At 36.0% G+C, this 20,217-nt stretch overlaps 1 protein-coding gene across 6 annotated transcripts in view; it reads left to right on the forward strand.

Moving 5' to 3' along the window:
- The window catches only part of ZNF438 (zinc finger protein 438), a 51,474-nt gene that overhangs the window by 18,554 nt on the left and 12,703 nt on the right, over positions 1–20,217 (forward strand). For 4 of the 6 annotated variants that reach the window (XM_061350499.1, XM_061350540.1, XM_061350522.1 and 1 more), the window contains one exon: positions 11,600–11,656. In XM_061350499.1, the coding sequence (XP_061206483.1) occupies positions 11,629–11,656 (28 nt within the window). In that variant the 5' untranslated portion in view covers positions 11,600–11,628. Of the gene's footprint in view, positions 1–10,238; positions 10,256–11,100; positions 11,657–15,053; positions 15,255–20,217 lie in introns of those variants that run through there. The other 2 variants (XM_061350507.1, XM_061350517.1) reach the window with 2 other exon arrangements.

The raw sequence follows: 20,217 nt of genomic DNA on the forward strand, positions 1-20,217 counted from the left end.
TTAGTTAAAGGCAAATGGGCTTTACAGAGAGAAAATTAATGTAATAGAGATAATATGCAGAGTTTTCTGCTTTGCTGCGAGGGAACCATTGATTTTTATTTGTACAGAAATGCATTTGCTAATGTTCTTTTTGTATTAAAACTCTTACCTAAATCTTCTGGGATATCATGTTTTGTCAGATTGTAGATTTCTGCTATTTGATGCTAATTTTTAGAGATTAAGCAAAATCACTGATTAAAAAAAGCCCAGACCAAATCATAGCTTTGTAATGAAAGTGATACTGGACCAAAATAACTTGTATGTTAAAACATTTTTATGAGTGTCTACTGAAGAACCTCTATGAAAACTAAAATGTCACAACAAAACCATACAGATTGTTCTGTGGTCTTGTATATTAAACATATTGTTGCCTACATGAACAGTTCTCACAATTCAGAAGACAAGTGAAGTGGTACTGTGCCAGTGTTTTAACTGACAAAATATATTAGAGTTTTTTTATAAATGTAATTCATATCCTAGAAACATGAGTAGTTCCTTAAAACTTGTTCTGTACTGAATAAAGCAAAATCAGGCCAACTGTTGCACATACAGGGAGTTTGTGCTGATAGATCAGGTGGCCACTGATCAATTTCTGAAGCTCTTAATACATGTTCATACATAAAAATACATCAGTTTTCTAACAAATAAAAGCCATATTATTCTAGTTGATTCTATGCAGGTTTTCTTTCTGATGTGTGTAGAATAAATAGTGTAGATGTGTTAGGAACAGTGACCTAACTTTACATGTTCAGAGCCAAGAACAAGTCCTACATGCACATATCTCCCACTTCATTTTTTAAAAGAGAAGCAAACTTCAAAAACCTGAAATACTTGAGGATAAGAATCTGACTAACTTTACAATTACTTGCTCATTTAGATACACCAAAGCAATTCTTCTCTTAGGAAACACAATTTATTTGGTTAAAACAAGGTAAGAAGGGGAATGAAATTAGCAATACAGTTTAAAGAATGGGGAGCTGATGATGGCAAGCACTACATAGCTTCAAGGCAGTTAGTTAAGGAGGTAAAGATATTAATAAAAACTTGTGGGCAGCAGAGTACAATAGAGTTCTTTAAATATAGAGGTTGTTGAAGTGTATAAGAGCTTAGTAACAGAAGTCCTATAATGGGCAAGGATGGTAAATTTCTGCTGTGCAGAAAAAGGCATAAATATTCAATAAATATTGTGTTCTGTATTCAGAAAGAGACTGGATTATGTTTTTACATCTCACCTCCTCCATCATTAGTGATGGGAAGAACATATCACTGTACCAGCAACTATTAATGTTAAATGTTTTTAAATATGCTACACTGGCACCAATAGCTACTAAAAGAAAAGCTTAGAAGCTATATGAGGTATTAATTTTGAGTTTTAACAAATCATGGAACAGTGGAGAAATTCTAGAAGGCTGGAGGGAAAGGGAAACTAATGTGCTCAAATTTAGAAAGTATATGAGTACCTTGGAAAGGCATAGTAGTATGCCATCAGTGAAAATTTATAAGAGGAATTACATAATTCAAGTTGATATGACTGGGCAAGTTGGGCACAACCTCATACTGCTGCATGGGGTTATTCCATGGGAAGGTGCTTGCACTTGCCTTCACCCTTACTGAGTTTCACAGATTCCTAGTAACTCTTTCTTCCAGCCTCTCTAGGTCCTTTTGATTAGCAGCCCTGCCCTCCAGGTCCCAGTTTCATATCAACTGCACACATAGTAGCAGTGCACTTTATGCATTATCCAGGTCATTAATAAAGATATTAAACAGTGTTGGCCTCAGGATTGAACCCAGAAGCATGCCTCTGGTATAAGTGATTGCCAGTTGAGCTTTATACCACTGATGACCACCACCCTTTAGCCTTATGGTCCAGCTGGTTTTCCATGCACCTTATCATCCAATGCAGATCTTGCCAATTTGCTTGCAGGGATACTATAGGAGACCATGTCAGAGACCTTCATAAAGTCAAAATAAACAGCACCCACTGCCCTCATTTTATACACAGGACTAGCCATCTCATCACAGAATGTAGTTAGGTTAGTTAGGTATGATTTACCCTTGATAAATATGTGCTGGCTGTTCCCAGTCTCCTCATCCCTAACGTGGCTGAAAATAGCTTCAGGGAGGCTTTGCTCAATAACCTTGCTGTGGTCTGAGATTAGGATGACCAAAGTTTAAATTTTGCCATAATGTAGGAATCAGTGCCTCTATTAAAAAAAATAGGTGTTTGGTTATTTAATTACCCTAACTGAGCAGAACTTCAGTGTCAGAATCTGAAGACTTGACAGTACAGGTGTCCCACAGCATGGTTTTTATGGGAAATAAGTGAAAAGGTACTCTGTGTCAAACCACAAAAACCTAGTGTGTTAAAAGCTTGGTCATGCTTAATTGTTTTTCTCTTGAAGTACTAATTTACTTTGGTCTTGCTTAGTTTGAGATTTAACTGAATGAATTAGGAATACAAATATCCTTAGGAACAGAAGGCAAAGCTGGAGGCCCGTAGAGAAAGAAGAATGTTCCCAGGGTTAGCATAGTCTGCACACCACAGCTGGTTACTGGACAGTGGCCAGGAATAATTTTGACATGTTTATTTCACATTTTTTCTCCATGAACATGTTTTGAGGACACTTCATTAAGTATGGCTGATAGGCTTTGAAGCTCTGCACCTTTAACATTTTACAAACAACAAACAGGGTGGTGGATACAAAAATGAAAGTTACATTGGGAAGGACTATTTGCCCAATGAAAACAACACAAGATAAGTGAGTGAAGGCAGTGAGCTAGGGCAGGTTAGACTTCATTCTTTTTTGTATGTTTATCTGTGTGAAGGTTTTTGTGATGAGAAGGTATATTTATCAGTAACATTGTGCTGATAGAAAGTAATAAATCCTGTAAAAAAGGTATAATTTAAGTAAATCATAGTATATGGATATACATTTTTGTCTTGCACATGTCCTGTGTACTCCTTGGTGAATGGTGTACAAGTTTGAACAGCCACTATTTTATGTTGCTTCTGGATGCTAATCAGTTAAGCAGTTGTCACCAAATCTAAGATAAGCTTATGGAATATATTTGTCTATCTAAATTTTACAGTTGGTATTAAGAAATGTGTTTATTTGAGATTGGCTAGAGAATATACTCTTTTGTATTCTGGCTTTTCTTGAAATGACCAATGTATCAGTCGCTTTGGCCCAGCAGTTGCTTTGTCAGTTAGGTCAGACTACCAGGATCTCCCACCCAGAGAACTGCAGTATTCCATGCAGGAAAGTCCATTGAAGTGGTGACAGCCCTTTCCCAGAAAATGTGAGGAGTGTGACTGAGCAAAGAATGCGGGCAAATAGCTGAATTTCTCTGCTGGGGTCTGCAGCAGCTGCAGGGAGGGAGGATGCTCCTCAGCACACAGCTGGCCACTTGCTTCTCTTGGTTCAGTGTTAAGAAGGGTTCTACAGCTGTCTCTGTTTCTTTGGCTGTGGAAGTTGAACTGCCCTTAATTTTGCAAGATAATTTTGACTTAATTAGTTTTGTGTTGGGAATTCTTTTAATCTGCAAGTGTAAAATGTACGCAGTATTCTCTAATGCTTAAGGTACTCACTATGACAGAACTTACATAAAATGTGACCTTTTCATTTTTGCACTAAACTCAGAACTCCTGAGTTTTATGGGGGTGTTTCAGTGAGATTATGATCTGATTTGTAAACTAATTTGATGATTCTTCCAATGTAGAACAGTTCATTACATGCTTAGAAGGCAGCAAAAGTGGAAGCCATACAGGATTTAATTTGCTTATGCCACTCGTTAGATTTTTATAGGGTTTTTTAGTGTGTCCTGTTAAGAACATATTCCTTTCTGGTGAGTAAGATCATGTTTGGGAAACATAGGATTTAATTCATAGTTGGGCAATGTTTATAATGCTCACCATGATTAAGAAAATCCAACTACTATGTTTACATCTATGGTTTTAAAAGTCTGTGTGTTCTTAAAGTGTACCGGGCATGCAGCTTTAGAGAAAAAAAGGTGCTTAGCCCTGCAACACAGTGTAGGCTAGCAGTGACAGAGGCAAAGTTTGAGGGGAGAATCAGTGTAGCACCAGAAGAGTTGAACATTTCTTTGTACAGCTGACTATTTGGTGTATTTTTCAGTACAGGGCAATCTGCAAGAACCAGCTGTGCCTCACAACACTTAACACATTCTCAAGTGAATACTTCTTCTTCTGTAGAATTTGCAGGTTAGTTTCAAATTAAGCTGAAGAAAATAGGCCTTTTCCTTCAGTGTAACAAAGTAAATATTTCAGTGTGTAATTCGTACTAAGAACTTTTTTCACTAAGAGAAATTAGGCCTTAGAATCTAGTATGCTTCAACTGCTTTTAGGCATTGTGCATTATTTTCTTTTTTTGGCCCTAAAACCCTTTTTCTCTTGTTTCTTTAACTTTTCAGAAATATGTGTGTTATAGGTGAGCCCTTTGGGGGGGGACTTTCTCTTAAAAGTCAGTAGTTGATATGTAATTTTAACGTCTTGGAAATAAATACCATGTTGGCCTAATGCATTTACTGCTGGATCAGTCACAGTCATAAGTTGGCCTTCTCACTTTGTCCTCTATGCCACGTAATAGTAAGCTTCTTATTTGTTTTCAGTTCTCGAATACTTGTTTTACTTCAGTCTGCAAATAATGCAATTGAAATTACTTTTTAAAACATGGTATAATTTTTTACACTGAAGATATTGCTGCACAGACATTATAAATGGTAGAATGTAGCTTTCTGACTGAAAGTTCTCTGGTTGACTTTTTAAGAAACTCCGTAATGAAAATTCTCACAGAAACTACGATGCTTAATTTATTTAGTAAAATGGCAAAATTTAGTACTATGCTCAAGTTTGCAGCTGTAAAATCGAAAGAAATTCCATTATTTGAGTCAGAATTCTGAAGGCAATTCACTGTGCGGAAGTTTGGAGTGTTTTTTTGCTATTTGTCAGCTGTTGGTTAACTTTCTGCTAAGTAGAACAGTAAGAAGACGCCTGAACTTTATTAAAATAACAAAAACCCTCTACAAAATCATTCCTGAATGACACAATAAGTTTTATCTGAGGGATTCAATTTAGTGTGCGAATAACCTAAAATAGCCAGAATAAGTGTTTAGGGATCGATTGTTTCTTGTTCAGCAGTAATTTAAGGACTAGCTATGACATTGTGAAGACTTTAGTGCCACGTTTCAAACTTAAATCAGTCAGATTGTGCAGGTGAATGTATCATGCGCTAGTCTTAATCCTTAAATTATTAATGGAATTTTTAGGGCTTTGTTACCTGAGACATTCAAATATGTTTTGACCATGTGTGAGTAAGTTCTAAGGTATCAAATATCTCTAAAATATGTTAGGGCTACCAAATTAAGAAAACAGAACACTTGCTCTTCTTTCAGCATTGCAATCCTGACTGGCTGTTTCTGTAGCCTAAACTGATAATTGACAGAATTTTCAGTGGAAAATTGTCATTAGACTATCAATAATAAGTTATTCATCAAATGTAAAAGTTGAGGGAAATGGAAAAAAGCAAGTAATGTCCAAGTAATGTGGTTTTTTTGGTCTTTCCTTTAGTCATCTTTAATTATTTTGGTTGGTACCTCTGGTGTACGTTAACTTATTGTACTCTTTGAAATAACATGTTTATCTGTAGTGTAAGAGCACGTAAATAAAAAGTGTATGTGGAAATTTCTTATAAAATATCTTTGTTCTCTGTTACTTAGTCAAATTCCCTTTAATCCTTCAGTGTAGCATGAAATACATGAAGGGGTTTTTTGAGAATTTTTAGCTAATTCTGAAGTGTGGCAAGAGCGTTGCAACAGGAGTTGCTGGAACAATCTCTCCTCTCTGTGTTGACCCAATGTTACTGTGATTTTTCAGGCTATCTGTTGTCAAGTGGCAGATAAGATTTGATTTCTGAAAGGCAGTTGTTGAAGTTGGAGGTTTTCTGGATCCATCTGAGCAAAGCCCTAAGCCCAGTGTTGACCCTACGTTAGGTAGAGAAGTTGGATGGGGTGTCCTAGAGCAATCCCTGCCAACCTGAATGATGATATGAGTAGCCATGTACACAATTGCAGATGTTTGTCTAATGCTATGAAGTTTGACTGTAAGTGCAATGAAATCACTGATTAGTATTTGTGATATTGTTTATCTGAGAAGAAAGCTAATGTACTGCAGCAGATACATAGTGAAGGATAAATTATGTATTCTGTCTTTATTAGACTGAAACAGTCACTAATTATGAACTACAGCAAAGTCAGAAAGTCTCAGTTTAATCAGGTATTGCAAATTGAAAGCCATAATGGTGTACTGTGAATGACATTGCATATTGCTGGCAGAATTGTAAGATAAGTAGATATTCTGTTTTATGAAACTCCATTGTTGAGAATCCTGGCAAAACTTCTTAGCAGTTTTTACACAAGCAACAAATGAATGTTTAGTTTAGGACCATGATAACATGATGGAGAGTGCAGAACAGGAGTAGAAGGAGTTGTGGAGTTTGAATTTTAAAGTAAATTCTAGACTAGCCATTGCCAAATAAGCATACTAGATGTTTCTGTGCCTTGGTTTGTTTTTTGGTTTGTTTTGGTTGGTTTGATTGAGGTTTTTTAAATGAATTAATTTGAATTCAAAATAGAAGAACTATTGACAGCAGAGATTTCATGTAATAGCTTACAAAAATAAAAGTAGTAGTGTGCATTTTCCAGAAGTATTGTTTCCAGTGGCCCTGAGAATGAAGAACAAAATGTAGCGGTCTGTATTCATTCATCATTTCACAGTTACTTTCACAACAGTAAGATCCAAGACTGTGTTTTAAAGTCAGAAGCTTTGACCTTTTAATACAGAATAATAGCAAAGATGTGTATACAGATGTGGAACTTATAAAGGACTCCACAGCATTCAAAGCAGTACTACTATGAACGTATTTACTGAGGAAAGCATAAAATGACAATCTATCATTTTAAATTGGAAAGTTGGAAAAAAAAAAGTTATTTTTTGACATTCTGTGAATCGTCAATATTAGGCTTAACAGCAACTGTGCTGCTACTTGCTCTTCTTTTTCATTTTTTCAGAGTGGAGTTGTTTTCTGAAATGGAAAACAGTTGGAGTTATTTACAGTTGTAAAATCTGTTCAACTACAATTGATTTAATACACATAGATTTCATGAAATAAAAAATCAATGTTGCTTTTTCTTTAGCTTTCTCTTCTGCCAGGTGTCCTTTTGAGAAACAGCTTTTATAAATTCTTTTGCAGGTAGGTCCTTCAGTTTGCTGTCTTGGAGATAGTTACAGTTCTAAAATAAGAATTACTGAGACCGTATGCTTGGCTGTCAGCAATAGTAAAAAATGTGTGGAACATCTTCATTTCTTGCAGTGTCTACACTGTATTTATTCAGACAATTGAAGAGCCTCAAAAGTTTATTTCAAAGGATTTATCTTCTCAAGAAAAAGAAATACTTTTCATTTGCTTTTTATTTTAAGCAAAATGTTGAAGTTGCTCTGTGTTGTTTCATACATAAGCTGTTATTATCAGCAACATGTTACTGAAAGCAGCATAGAACCTGTCATGTAGGCACAGTTCCACTCTGACAGATGGGCATGGTGTAGGCATGCCAGCCAACCATTCTATCTTCACCTAACAAAGTATGAAGGGAAGAATTTTTGTCCAGGATTACCACTGTGGCATTCAGTGCAGTGTAAGGCTTTGAGTTCAGGAAATGCTCTCAGACTGGTCCATCTCATAGGATGACCAAAAATTTAAAAATAGCCTTGGTTTTAGGTTCTGCTGCGTTTGTACTGGGAAAAGGGACCAGTTGCAGTGGGGCTTCTGTTTCTTTTTGGCTGTCTGTTAAAGTCACCTAATGGGCACAGCCAAAAGAATTCTGCCACTGGCACGTATTTCTCCCTGATTAATTACCTAAGTATGGAAACAGAAGCGGTATGTAATTTCTCTTGTGAGAAAGCTGTTGTTTGTGGCTACATACGTCTCTCTTTGGATATAGATCTGTGAGGATCTGTTGATGTAAGATGAAGTCCTAGTGTTAAAATATGATTTAAAATAGAAAACTTTGTATGAGAGTAAATCAGATTTCTGTGACTGAAGATTTGGGTAGGGATATACAGGTTTTCAGAAATGTGTATCAGCTATTGCTTGGTGATTGGGGTTAAGGGTTTTGGAGAGTTCTTTATTTTTAAAAGAAATTGCCTTAATGCCTTGTGCTTGATTTTATAAAGTAGCCAAGCACTGCAGGCTTTTGGCAAATGTACTTGCTTGAGCAAATGCTTTTGTGTGTTACATTACTCAATCTTTATGTCTGTCAGTTTTACTTTCCTCAGGATTTCTGTGTAGCTCCAGTGTTTTAATCTTTCATTTCAAGTCTAACTCAGACTTTAAATACCAACAGATTTTGCTAACTTTCCTGGAAGTTATGCTGATATGATTCATTCATGCTTTCTGGGGAGCTTGGTTTCCATTGAGAAGTTTCTAAATTTTTGGGAAATAATGTTTGCATGGCACTGTCACTTACAAGGTGGCACAGTATGTGAAAGAACAGGTGTGAAAAAGGAAGTGAATAAAATTGCTTTTGAAATATAAATGGACATTTTGTGAGCCTCTGCTAGAATGTCTTTTATAAACTGTACTAAGTATTTAATTTTTCTCTAATATGAATGTTTTCCTTCTTAAATGAAATTATGTAATAATATTTGACTAACACTTCTTTACATTCCTAGTTTTAAATTAAAATTCTTAATTAAACTTAATATAAAATTACAAGATTTGATTTAATGCTTTCTTCCAGTACCAGAACTAATGTTCACTGCATTAGAAGGTGTAGTCATCATTGAGAAGCTTTGTTCTTTTAACAAAAGATACCAAAAATAAATTCAGTTAGGGTCATAGTGGTTTAGTTTAATACTGTTATGATAATAAGTACTGTAATTACTTTCAGATAGTTCTTCCTTCCCAGAGGATGAGATTTTTAGTTTTGATGTCTGCTTAAAGCATGAGAATGACAGTAAAATTAATGTCATAACCTTTACAGCCTATTTATCGTTTTCTGTGTAGTCTCCTAAAGGATTTTGTGTAACGTCTAAAATAAATGTCTTGGTATGCATAAGCATCAAATTAGGTTAATTGGGTTCACCTGGTACTCAGTCTGTCTCTCAGGACACCAATTTCATGTAAAAGACCTGTGGGTATCTTTCTGTGAAAATTGCTTTTAAATTATTACATGTATATGCTCTGCTTCCTTTGATTGTTAAAGACCAATTTACAGTGTAGGCTTTTTTCCCATTTATTGATATTTTTGCTTCTTCTGGTTGAAAATTCATTTATCTTTTCATTCTGCAGTAACATAAGGAGTAGTACAGGCATGACAGGCCTTATTTTGTGGCATTAAGATAATTTTTACTTTTTAATTCTAACTCCACTTCACTTGAATTTTTTCTAATAAATTTCATTTCTGAGCAGTCAGCAGCAGATTTAGAGAGAACTATTTTGAGTTCTGAAGTACTGCGTCTTGAATGATTTTATTTTTTGTCCTATGATAGAGTTACAAACTGAGGAAAACAGATTGACACATTATGCAGAATTTTTAAAATTTCATCATTGGGATAGGCTCCCAGAGAAAAATTGATAATGATGCCACATATCTTCTGTATTTGCAAAGAACCAGTACTGGACTCAAATATAATGAAGAAAGACTGTAAGACTGTTTGCCTCCTCAGTGTTCAATAAAAATAAAAAAAGGGACGTCCTGGATAATTAATGGTGTCCAACCTAAAATTTGTTCTATACGTAAGAATTTAAAACATGTACAAAATTTGTTTAATAATTTTAATTAATTTTATTTAATAATTTTAATTTGGCTCTTTTTTTAATGTCATGGTTTTTATGGGAAGTAGTTATGCCAAGCCAGATTTATAGTCAAATGAAAAAAAAAACCCACTGAGAGCAGGTATAGGCAGCTGTACAGTCTCAACTTACATCAGTGTGGTCTGCTCATTCTTGCAGTTTAGGAGAGAGTTGTCTGTATGTTACCACGATGTAAAACTACCCCTAGATGAGCTGGCATATGTTTGTGTACTGAGTCTGACAGATGAGATGTTGACTGCTTAAGTACCACGGACAGAGGCTCTTTGAGACAGCCTGGGATCTGCTGTTACGCATTGGCAAACCTCTACCAGGAGATGATAGTTTAGGTACAAGAGCTTCTTATTACATATGGCTCAGCACAAGAGATACGTGTACCAGAGAGCCTCACCTGTTTGCTGTGTATGAGGTCTCCTCAGATGCAGATGCAGTTAATTTTCCTTTATGCTTTAGTATTGAACTTCCTGAAAATGGAATTGGTTTTGCCTCTTTTATACTTTACTGCTGCCCACAGAACTATCTCCTTCCTGGAACCCCACCACTGCTTTTTGAAAGTCAATTGCATGACAATAAAGAAACATATTCAAGACTTACTTTTGTGTTTAGTAGTTGCATCAGAATTTGTCCTAACTATTTTTGTATATATCCAAAACCAATTTGTTGGTACTTCATGTGCTCAGAAGGAATGTTCTTCATGTCTGGAATGTTCTTTATGTAAGATTCTACTTGCTGTTAAATTAGCTAGGAAAGTAAACAAACTCCACATCCACACAGCTCCTCTGCTTATGGGAAATGTTATAGATATGCACTGGTATGAAAGCCTAGATCTAAGTAAACCCCGAAGCAGTTAAAGTTCAATATGTGTTGGTCAATATATTTGCTGGTTACCTTCCCAAAGCCTCCAGCTGCATCATGAGAGTGAGAGTTTTATACCCTGTCTGACTTCTAACATGAACCAGACTATTCCGCAGCCATTCCAAAAGCTTGACCATTTTACAATGAAGAAAATCTCTAAACAGATAACAACACAATATTATACTGTGTTTGTATAATACTAGTTTTTTTTTTGCTTGACTTTTGAATGGCACTTGATGGAAGCCTGTGCGACACTGACCACACTGGGAAGAAATAGCTCTTAAGTTACTTGGTGGTTATTTGATGTAATGCTATTTTATATCAAACATTGTGTATCAAATTTTGTGGTTAAATTCGGGAGAGGTGGCAGTGTAATGTTTGCTTCGCAAATGCAAGCTAATATCTTAATTGTAGCATCCCTGGAAGATTCTGCTTGTCAGTCAGTTATATGGGATCCATGCAGTCAGATGTTTGAAGAAAAATGATTGTTGAAGCCTACATTGGCTGTGATTCTTCAGAATGCATTGTCACACTGGAATTCATGATGTGTCCCCTTTTCTTTCTTTAAAAGGGGTTTTCAGTTATAAGAAGCCTAAGTTAGTTGTACCCACTGTTGAAATACAGAGAGTGCATATAAGGGTATGAGTGATCCAGAGAAACACTTGGTTTAAAACTCTGGTGGTGTTTTCGCATGAGGTATGGGCATACTGGGATCCTTTCTGGAATACAGTTTTTGAAAACTATTGCCATTTTCCTATTCTTTTTGTTTGTTTCTGAAAAATTATCAGCTTCTAAGTATCTGTATTTCTTCTTTCCAGGAACTTTGTCGTAACTTTTAAAGGGCATAATGCAGAATCCTTTAACTTTTTCTGCAGGTATAGTATATATTTCCTATATATATATATATATATTTATTTTTTTTTTTTAGAAATTAGATGCTTGTGATTCAAAGTGTCATCATCATTAATAAGTCACTGTATAATTCGTGTCTGCTAGTCTACCCTAATATGTGTTTGTAAAAAAGCCATTATACTGCAGAATTTATCACTTTAAATGATTACAATAGCTAAAATTATTTTCTTCTGTAGGACATTGCTAATTACTCTTACCACCTGTAGTTGAAGCTTGAAAGATATTCATCTACTTCTTGCTTGATGCAGTAGAATTAGGTGTTCAGGGTTTATTGCAGTTTTTTTCATCCTCATACATTTGAAAATCATTGTCATATTTGACCCCTATATAATTTGGGGTCATATCTATTTGCAAGTTGTGCTACAGGACTAGCACAAACAAGAAAATGTGTTCTGAATAAAAACTTAGATTTTTAGATTTTAAGTGCCATTTCTCCATCATTCCTACCCTTACTAACATTATTTGTTCTTAACTGTAGTTCTTCTATGTTTTGTTTCTTCAAACATCATCTTTTGATAATTTATTTTTTCAGTAGGGTTGGTGTCTTGGATTTTCCCCTTTGTTGATAATAAGGATACCTGTGCTTCAGCTGTGTATTCCCAATCCTCTAAATGTGTAGCCATAACTTTAATTTCCTTTCCCTTTTGATCTGTGTCACAATGCTAATGTTTAAGTATGATTTTGAACTTGAATGTCATTTTTAATGATACTTCTTAAATGTGAGTGAATGTTTGATGGATATGACATAAGCACTAATGGACCTTTCAGAACCATTGCAGGTTGTCAGTTCAGTTTCCATTGTTAGTACTTATGTTAATTAAGACAAGTACTATATATTACTTAACTTGAAGCCTTGAGCTTTTACTGTCATTTAAGTTTATACTTTACCTGTTTTGTGAAGACTGAGAATTTTTATGATACTGTAATAATTCTGAGGAAGCTATTCCAGAAGGATGTCATACAAATTGATCTTAGTTGACGAGTTCTGCGTCTAATGGGACTATTCTTTCAAGAGAGACAGTACTTCCTGTTGTGTAAAGCTATCTACGGTGCAGTGTGTTCTTCATCCATATACTTAAGAGTGAAATACTTAATTTGAATACTTAAAAGCCTTAATTTAATTCTTCCTTTAAATAACAGGAATTTGGCCACTGTTATAGTTGAATGGAACAAGTTATCTTTATGTTGAAGTAATTCTGAATAACAGCCTTAATTTAATTCTTCCTTTAAACAACACGAATTTGGCCACTGTTATAGTTGAATGGAACAAGTTATCTTTATGTTGAAGTAATTCTGAATAACAAGAGGAGAATATAAACTGTGAAGCTGTTTCCAAACTTGAAACTGATTAATCATTCACTTTTGAGATTTTTTTTTAAACTTCCTTTGTTTTCCTAAACAAAAGTCTATTCCAGTCAGTATCCTGTTATCAACTTGCACCAGAGTGAATTATAGGAGCCGTGTTGTAGGCTTTGAAAGTGAGGGTTCATGTTAGAAATCATAACCAGATACTGGCCAGGAGCTGTATCAGTGTGAAGTCATGATCTAGTCTCAGTCATACTAGTCTCAGTTTGGTTTTGTATTCTTTTACTATCACTCTTTTGTATCCTTACATCAAGCACCACTTTTCTTACATAAATGTGTTATGGCACAAAAATGTTGAGGCTGTTAGCAGTTTATAAAGATTTATGTACAACTGTAACATTGGTACATTTCTTACAAATAAAAGGTTTGAAAATAAATGGTATTGGAAGTAGACCCTATCCATCAGTTACATTCAGTATACCATTTTTGCCTGTCTTTCTGTACTTCAAAAATGCTTGTTATTTTTCAGTTAAGTATGGAGATTAAGGTTAGTGCAGGTTCTTTGAGTGACAGCATAAACCCATCACTTCTACCATTTGTCACGTAATAGCAGGAGTTCTGTAATGTGATGTGTACTGCTTCAGGGCATCTGTATTTTTCTCAATTCAAAATATTTTATAAGAAAGCTGATAATTTGCACAACAAGTAATTGAACAATGTAACTCCATGTTCAAACAGATGTACTTTTCTGAATAATGATAAATATTTAACTTCCAAGATTTCAACTTTTTTTTAGGAATTACAAAGTTATCATTGAAGCATTATATCCTGTTATTCACATTCATGTTAATATTTGTTATTGAGCAAGTGCACGGGTGTTTTTACAGTGCTCCATGATGACGTGAAATATCAGCATGCCTTAAAGAACTCAAACGCTTTGGCATTGTCAGATTTATAAAACGTTTTTGTTAAGTCACTCTAACATGAAAGAATCGTGTATCTTATAGAGTTATTATGCAAAATACAAGGCTGTCCTGGTTTACCCAGGAATTCATTTAATACCTTTTTGTCTTTAAAATATACGTTGGAAAAGTAGATCACAGTCTGAAATCATGGTTTTGCTCCTTGAGTGTGTTTATTTTATTTTTTTTACAAAATCATGTAGTTTTTAGAAAGTCATTGTATAGTTTAGTACATTTTGTATCCATGTTAGTAGGGTCATTTGGTGCTGGGAGATCTCAAACTTCATTAGCCGTGTAAATGTGTTTCTTAGAATCAGCTCTCACTTTGCTGGAACCCCTGCTGCCCTTATATCATTAACATAAATGCAGGTGCAAATAGCATTTATGTACTTTGATAGAAAGCAGTTGGAGACATTTCGCTGTGGGACACGACACTTTCAGATTGTGTACATCTGTTCAAATAATGTATCCAAGCCAGTGACATGAATGCAAGGATAACAACATCTGCCCTTGAGACCATTTGCCATACAGCAGATGCTTACATCTTTATTTATGCAGATGGTTTGTGTGATGAGCTGAGCAATGATGAAAGTGAGAAAGTTTGACAAAGATTTCAGGGTGTTTCTTGGGATAGGAAAATATGTTGGTAACAGTGCTTCATTTTCAGATGTCTACCAAAAGAAGAACATCTGTTATAAATACTGACGTTTTTAGTAACATGGATGTGGGGTTTTTGACATAGCTAGATTAACACAAGATCTCTGATTTTTTTTTTTATTTTTAACTCTCTCACACAAAAAATGCACTGCAGTTACAGAAGATGCTAACTAATTTAATAAAAAAAGTGATTACTTTTAACAGGAAGGCTCAACTGCTTTGCTTCAAGATGTTCTCAAGTTCATACAAAACATTGAATTGACTGAAAAGTTGACAAAATTAGAATATTTTGGAATAATAGCATAACTTGAAAGGCTGTGCCTTGTGCTGTAGAAGATTTAATTACTTTGGGGATTTTTCAATAGAAGCTGTATTTAGCATTCCAAAATTATTAGACAAATAGTTTAGCTTTTCTGTTGTTTGAAAATTACTGTAGGGTAATTGACGTGAGTGGCAGATCTAAACTGAGCTGGCACTTAACGTGAAGGAACAGAAAGTGCCCTGTGCAGCCTTCCCGGCCCCAGCAAGGCTTGCCTGGCTCCGGTGGTGGCCAGAGGCAACGGTGACGGCCGCCCGACTCCCCCTGCTGGACTCTGCACTAAGGGGCTCTTTTGTCTGCCCGCACAGCCAGATACACGTGAGTTTAATTAGAAATGTACTGATAGTTCAGCACATGGCAAGTTAAGGATATCATCTTTGGCCTACATTCCTGTTGACTGCATTCCTGTTTTCATTCCCTCGCACGCTGGCACCCTTTACAAGTGTTTAGTGATATATTATCACTTAGCAGCGATGTATTCAAACAATTCCTTTACAGCACACCCAGTACCTTCTTTTGAGAACTGGTGCTGCCTTTAAACAAGACTTTGGCTAGTATGGGTGTGCTTAGCAATGCCAATAGGCATTGCAAATAACCGTAATTATGCACAGGGGGAGGAAAAACATTCAGATACTGTAATTTAAATTGTTTTCTGCTGCATCCTGGTGCCAGAAAGATCTAGCTGTATTCAGGTTCAGCAGCAGGTAATTTTGTATGTTTTGTATGTTCTGAAAACTAACGTCTTCCTAGTGAGGACCGTAGCCTTTCTGGAGATGTTTTAGTTTTCCTATGCTATACAGAGCTATGTCTGTCTTTGAAAAAATACATGTATCTAGTTGAAGTACTGAGGAGATCGTCTAATCTTTATTTTTGTTTTACTCTGCAGTGGAATTGGTTACAGGTGGCAATGTTTGGGATATCTCAACCAGAACTGTAAAGTCTTTTTCTGAAGAAATTTGGGTCATGAAGAACAAAAAGGGGGGAGGCCTAGAGCAGATAAAATGCTTGGATAGGGTTTCCCTGTTCAAAAGTTAGATCACTTAGGTAATTTTTAAAGAAAATGAACTATTTACAAAGTCCCCTGGAAAATACTTTCCAACTGTCATCCAAGTTAACAATCTGTTCTGTGTTCTGGCCCTTTCTTTGGGGAATGATAAACCCTGTGTATAGTTCATACTGGAAGATTCAGAACAGGCAAGGCCAAGACTGACAATCTTCTGATCCTCTGTTCATCTTTAATGAGGGAGCACTCTCTGAGGTTTGTACCACAGAAGTTACCATACAGATGCTTTTAATGCCTTAAGTGAAATGTATCTGCTCTATTGAGCCAAAGGGGTGAATTAACTGTTTTCTCTTGCACACAGGCTCTCTTCTAAGGAAGCGCTTTGATTTTCACAAAATGTGATACTTTATAAAAGGAATATCAAGTTTGACCTTCTGTTGTGCTCTGTTTGCACATCAGTATTTGAAAAAATAAATTTTGTAAGAGGCATAATTCCCTTACTGCAATCAGACATGAATGATTGCTGTCCCATAGAGGGAAGGAAGGAGGTTTAAACCTTGAGTAAGATGAAGATAGATTCTATTCTTAGCTTGTTTGAAGGGGGAGCAAGAGTCTAGTCAGACAATACTTCATTATTTTTTCATAAAATTTTTCTACTTGACCTTTTTGTGCTGCATAGTTTCTGAGGAATTCTACCTTCGTTTTTGTAGCAGGCTTGATAATTATTGTTTCCTGCACTTAAGGAAAAAAATGTATACTAATTACCACATATATTAGGCATATCATGATTTTGTCCAGGTTGACTTGATCTTGATGGACCTTTTAAAAAGGACTTTACATTGATACTGACTTTTCAGTGAATGAATTACTGTTTAGGTCCATATCTTACTTGAAGCTTGCTAGAAGAAATTTCAACTGGCAGTTCTCCCAGAAAATAATTTTTAAAATTCTGATTGCAACCTTTTCTTTGAATCCTTTGTTTATCCCCACCTTCCAAAGTACCTAATTTGTATCTGTAACGCCATTGAAGGTTTATGACTTACGAGTTTGTGACCAGTGCTTCCATCACCTCCCATCAGCTATTTTCTAAACAATTTGTTCCGCCAAGTGGCTGTGGCACTGAAGCCTCACTTCACTGATCTCCAGGGGTGGTACCCTCTACGGAACAGAATGACTGGGCAAAACCAGCAAAGATAAACCACTGGATTTGTAGTGATACCAAAATAATTTTCATTCTACTTAGTTGAGTCCTGTTGTAGCAGCAGCGTTTCTAGATAATGCTCACATGAAATTTGATTGATTTGGCTGATTGCTGAAACTAGTAGAGGCATATAGAAGCTGAAACACAGGCCTTGATGATGTATCTAACAGTCATTCTCAGACAGAAGTTCCATGCTTACACAGGAATCAATGTTTTCATCTTCAGTAGTGATTTGTGTGGTTGCAGAGGCCAAGCACCACTTTGAGCCCAAAGATTTAGCTGCATAAACCTTATTCCTAAGTTCTCTTCTTCCCATAAATTTCTGTGTGATTTCTTCAACTGTAAAGGTGAGAAAAGTTATTAAAAATTACAGATGCTTTATGTGTCGCTCTCTTTATGTCACTTTTCATTGCTTGATGTGAAAATATTTTGATCTGCTTAAAATTTATTATGTTACCATTAATATAAATGAGAAGCTCATAACTTGAAAGGCTGTGCCTTCAAAAAATGGGAAGCTTTTAAAGTTCAGAACACTGCATGAGGGGTGTTAAGAGAACAGGTGGATCTGCTAATAAATATATTTTAAATTCATTGCAGAAGAGTATTTAAAAATCTCTTCCATATATATGTTCTTCTTATCTCTCATATAGATACATGTGCTGAATTTTAGGAAAGACTTCCAAGACTTTATTCCTCTACGCAGTAGCACAAAAATGGCTTTTCTTTATAGGAGGTTGTATTAAGCCTTGATTGCCCATATTTTATGTAAGATGTTGCTTTTGAATATTGATTTACCCACATGCGGCTAATAGCTTTGATATAAAAACTCAGGTTACCTCAAAGCTGTTGTACATTTATTATCTATAGAAACAGGATTTCATACATATTTTAAAAATTACTTGTGTTGGGAAAATATAGTGATATGTGAAATCTGAATCTATGAGAAATCCAAAATTATGTCGTAGATTATTATTGTTCTTTAATGCTGATAATATAGTATCAAAATGCGTTGATTTCTCGATTTGTTAACTTTTGATCAGCTTTTGCATAGGTATTGTTTTCTGTTACACTTTTCTCTGAGAACAGAGACACTAGAGCGAAGATGCTGGTGAGATTGTATTGGCAAAAAGAAGCCTTAATTGCAGAAACAAACCTTAATTAGAATCATAGAATGGTTTGTTTTGGAAGGGACCTTCAAAGGTCATCTAGTTCAACCCCTTCTGCAATGAGCAGGAATATCTAACTAGATCAAATTGCTCAGAGCCACATCCAGCCTGGCTTTGAATGTTTCCAGGGATAGGGGCATCTTCCACCTCTCTGGGCAACCTGTTGCAGTGTTTCACAACCCTCATCATAAAAAAATTCTTCCTTAAATCTAGTCCAAATCTACCCTCATTTTAGTTTAAAACCATTATGCCTTGACCTATTGCTACAGGCCTTGCTAAGAATTCTGCCCACATTTTTCTTACAGGCCCCCTTTAAGTACTGAAAGGCCCTTAAGTATTGAAAGTATTAAGGTCTCCCTGGAGCCTTCTCTGCAGGCTGAACAAGCCCAACTCCCTCAGCTTGTCTTCATAGAAGAGGTGCTCCAGCCCTCTGATTATTTCTGTGGCCCTCGGCTGGACTCACTCCAACAGGTCCATGTCTTTTTTGTACTGAGGACTCCAGAGCTGCGTGCAGTGCTCCAGATGAGGTCTCAGCAGAGCAGAGTAGAGGGGCAGAATCACCTTCCTTGACCAGCAGAATCACCTCCCTCCCTTCTTTTGATGCAGTTCAGAATACAGTTGGCTTTCTGGACTGTTGGATGCACATTGCTGGCTCATGTCGAGGTGTTCATCTACCAGTACCCCCAAGTCCTTCTCTTCAGGGCTGCTGTCAATCCCTTTGTCCCCCTAGCCTGTTTGATATCAAGGGCTGCCCCAGCCACATGTAGGACCTTGCACTTGGCCTTGTTGAGGTTCATACAGGCCCACGTCTTAATCTTGTTCAGGTCCCTCTGGATGGCATCCTGTCCCTCAGGTGTGTCTACTGCGCCACTCAGCTTGGTGTCATTTGCAAATCAGCTAAGGGTGCACTCAGTCCCACTGTCTGTGTCATTGATGAAGATACTAAACAGTCGTGGTACCAGTATGGACCCCTGAGGGACACTACTTGCCACTGACTTCCGTTGGGATATTAAGCTGTTTACCACTACTGTCTGGATGCAGTAAGTCAGTCAATTCCTTATCCACTGAACAGCCCATCTATCAAATCTGTGTCCAGTTTAGAGAGAAGGATGTTGTGTGGGACAATATCAAAGGCCTTACAGAAATCCAGATCAATGGCAGCATGATAATGAAGCAGCTCATATGTGTACTCTCAAACAACAGAGGAAAGCAATTCTGGAAATTGAGAAATTGGAATTATTTAACAATAGAGATTGTTCTTTTTTATATGCATTTTTTAATATAAGTTATGTTAGATATGAATTTTCTGAAAAGTAGGTCTCTATAAACTTTGGCATATGTCAGTATATGGTTCATAGTGCAATAAAGATGTTTCAGGGGAGAAAAAAAGACTGAATTAGACCAGAAACTGAAGAACTTCCCTAAATATGAACTGTGTGCCCATGATCTTGGGATTACTGTATGAGTTATATCTCCAAAATGACTGTTCATGCCAAAAATAGTTTTAACTTATTCCCACACTGAAAAATGTTGCTAGAAATTTGAAGTTTGAACATCTGCTTTAATGGAGTCCAGTTAATATAACCCCCCACCATTTTAATTGTATAACTTTGCTGTTTTAATGCTTTATTCTGCTAAGAAAAGTCTTTTGGAGACTATTCAAGGAATTCAGGAAGCCTCCCACTGCTCACAGAATTTCTTGAAATGCACTATAATCTTAATCTCATAAAATAAACGTGCATGGACTTCAAAGCAAAGAAGACTTTTCTAAATGATAAAATGCTTATTGCACAACTAGCAAATCACATTGATGCTTAACTCAGACTTAATTATATGTAGCTTTAAAGAAGTCTAATATTCCCCTTTGCAGTTTTAATAAACTATTTTAATTTTGTCCTCCTGTGTTATACC

This window comes from Neopsephotus bourkii, unplaced genomic scaffold (assembly GCF_033783945.1).
Source record: "Neopsephotus bourkii isolate Nb327-2 ecotype Australia unplaced genomic scaffold, CSIRO-AGI_Nbou_v1 NB_53, whole genome shotgun sequence".
NCBI classification, from domain to species: Eukaryota; Metazoa; Chordata; class Aves; order Psittaciformes; family Psittacidae; genus Neopsephotus; species Neopsephotus bourkii.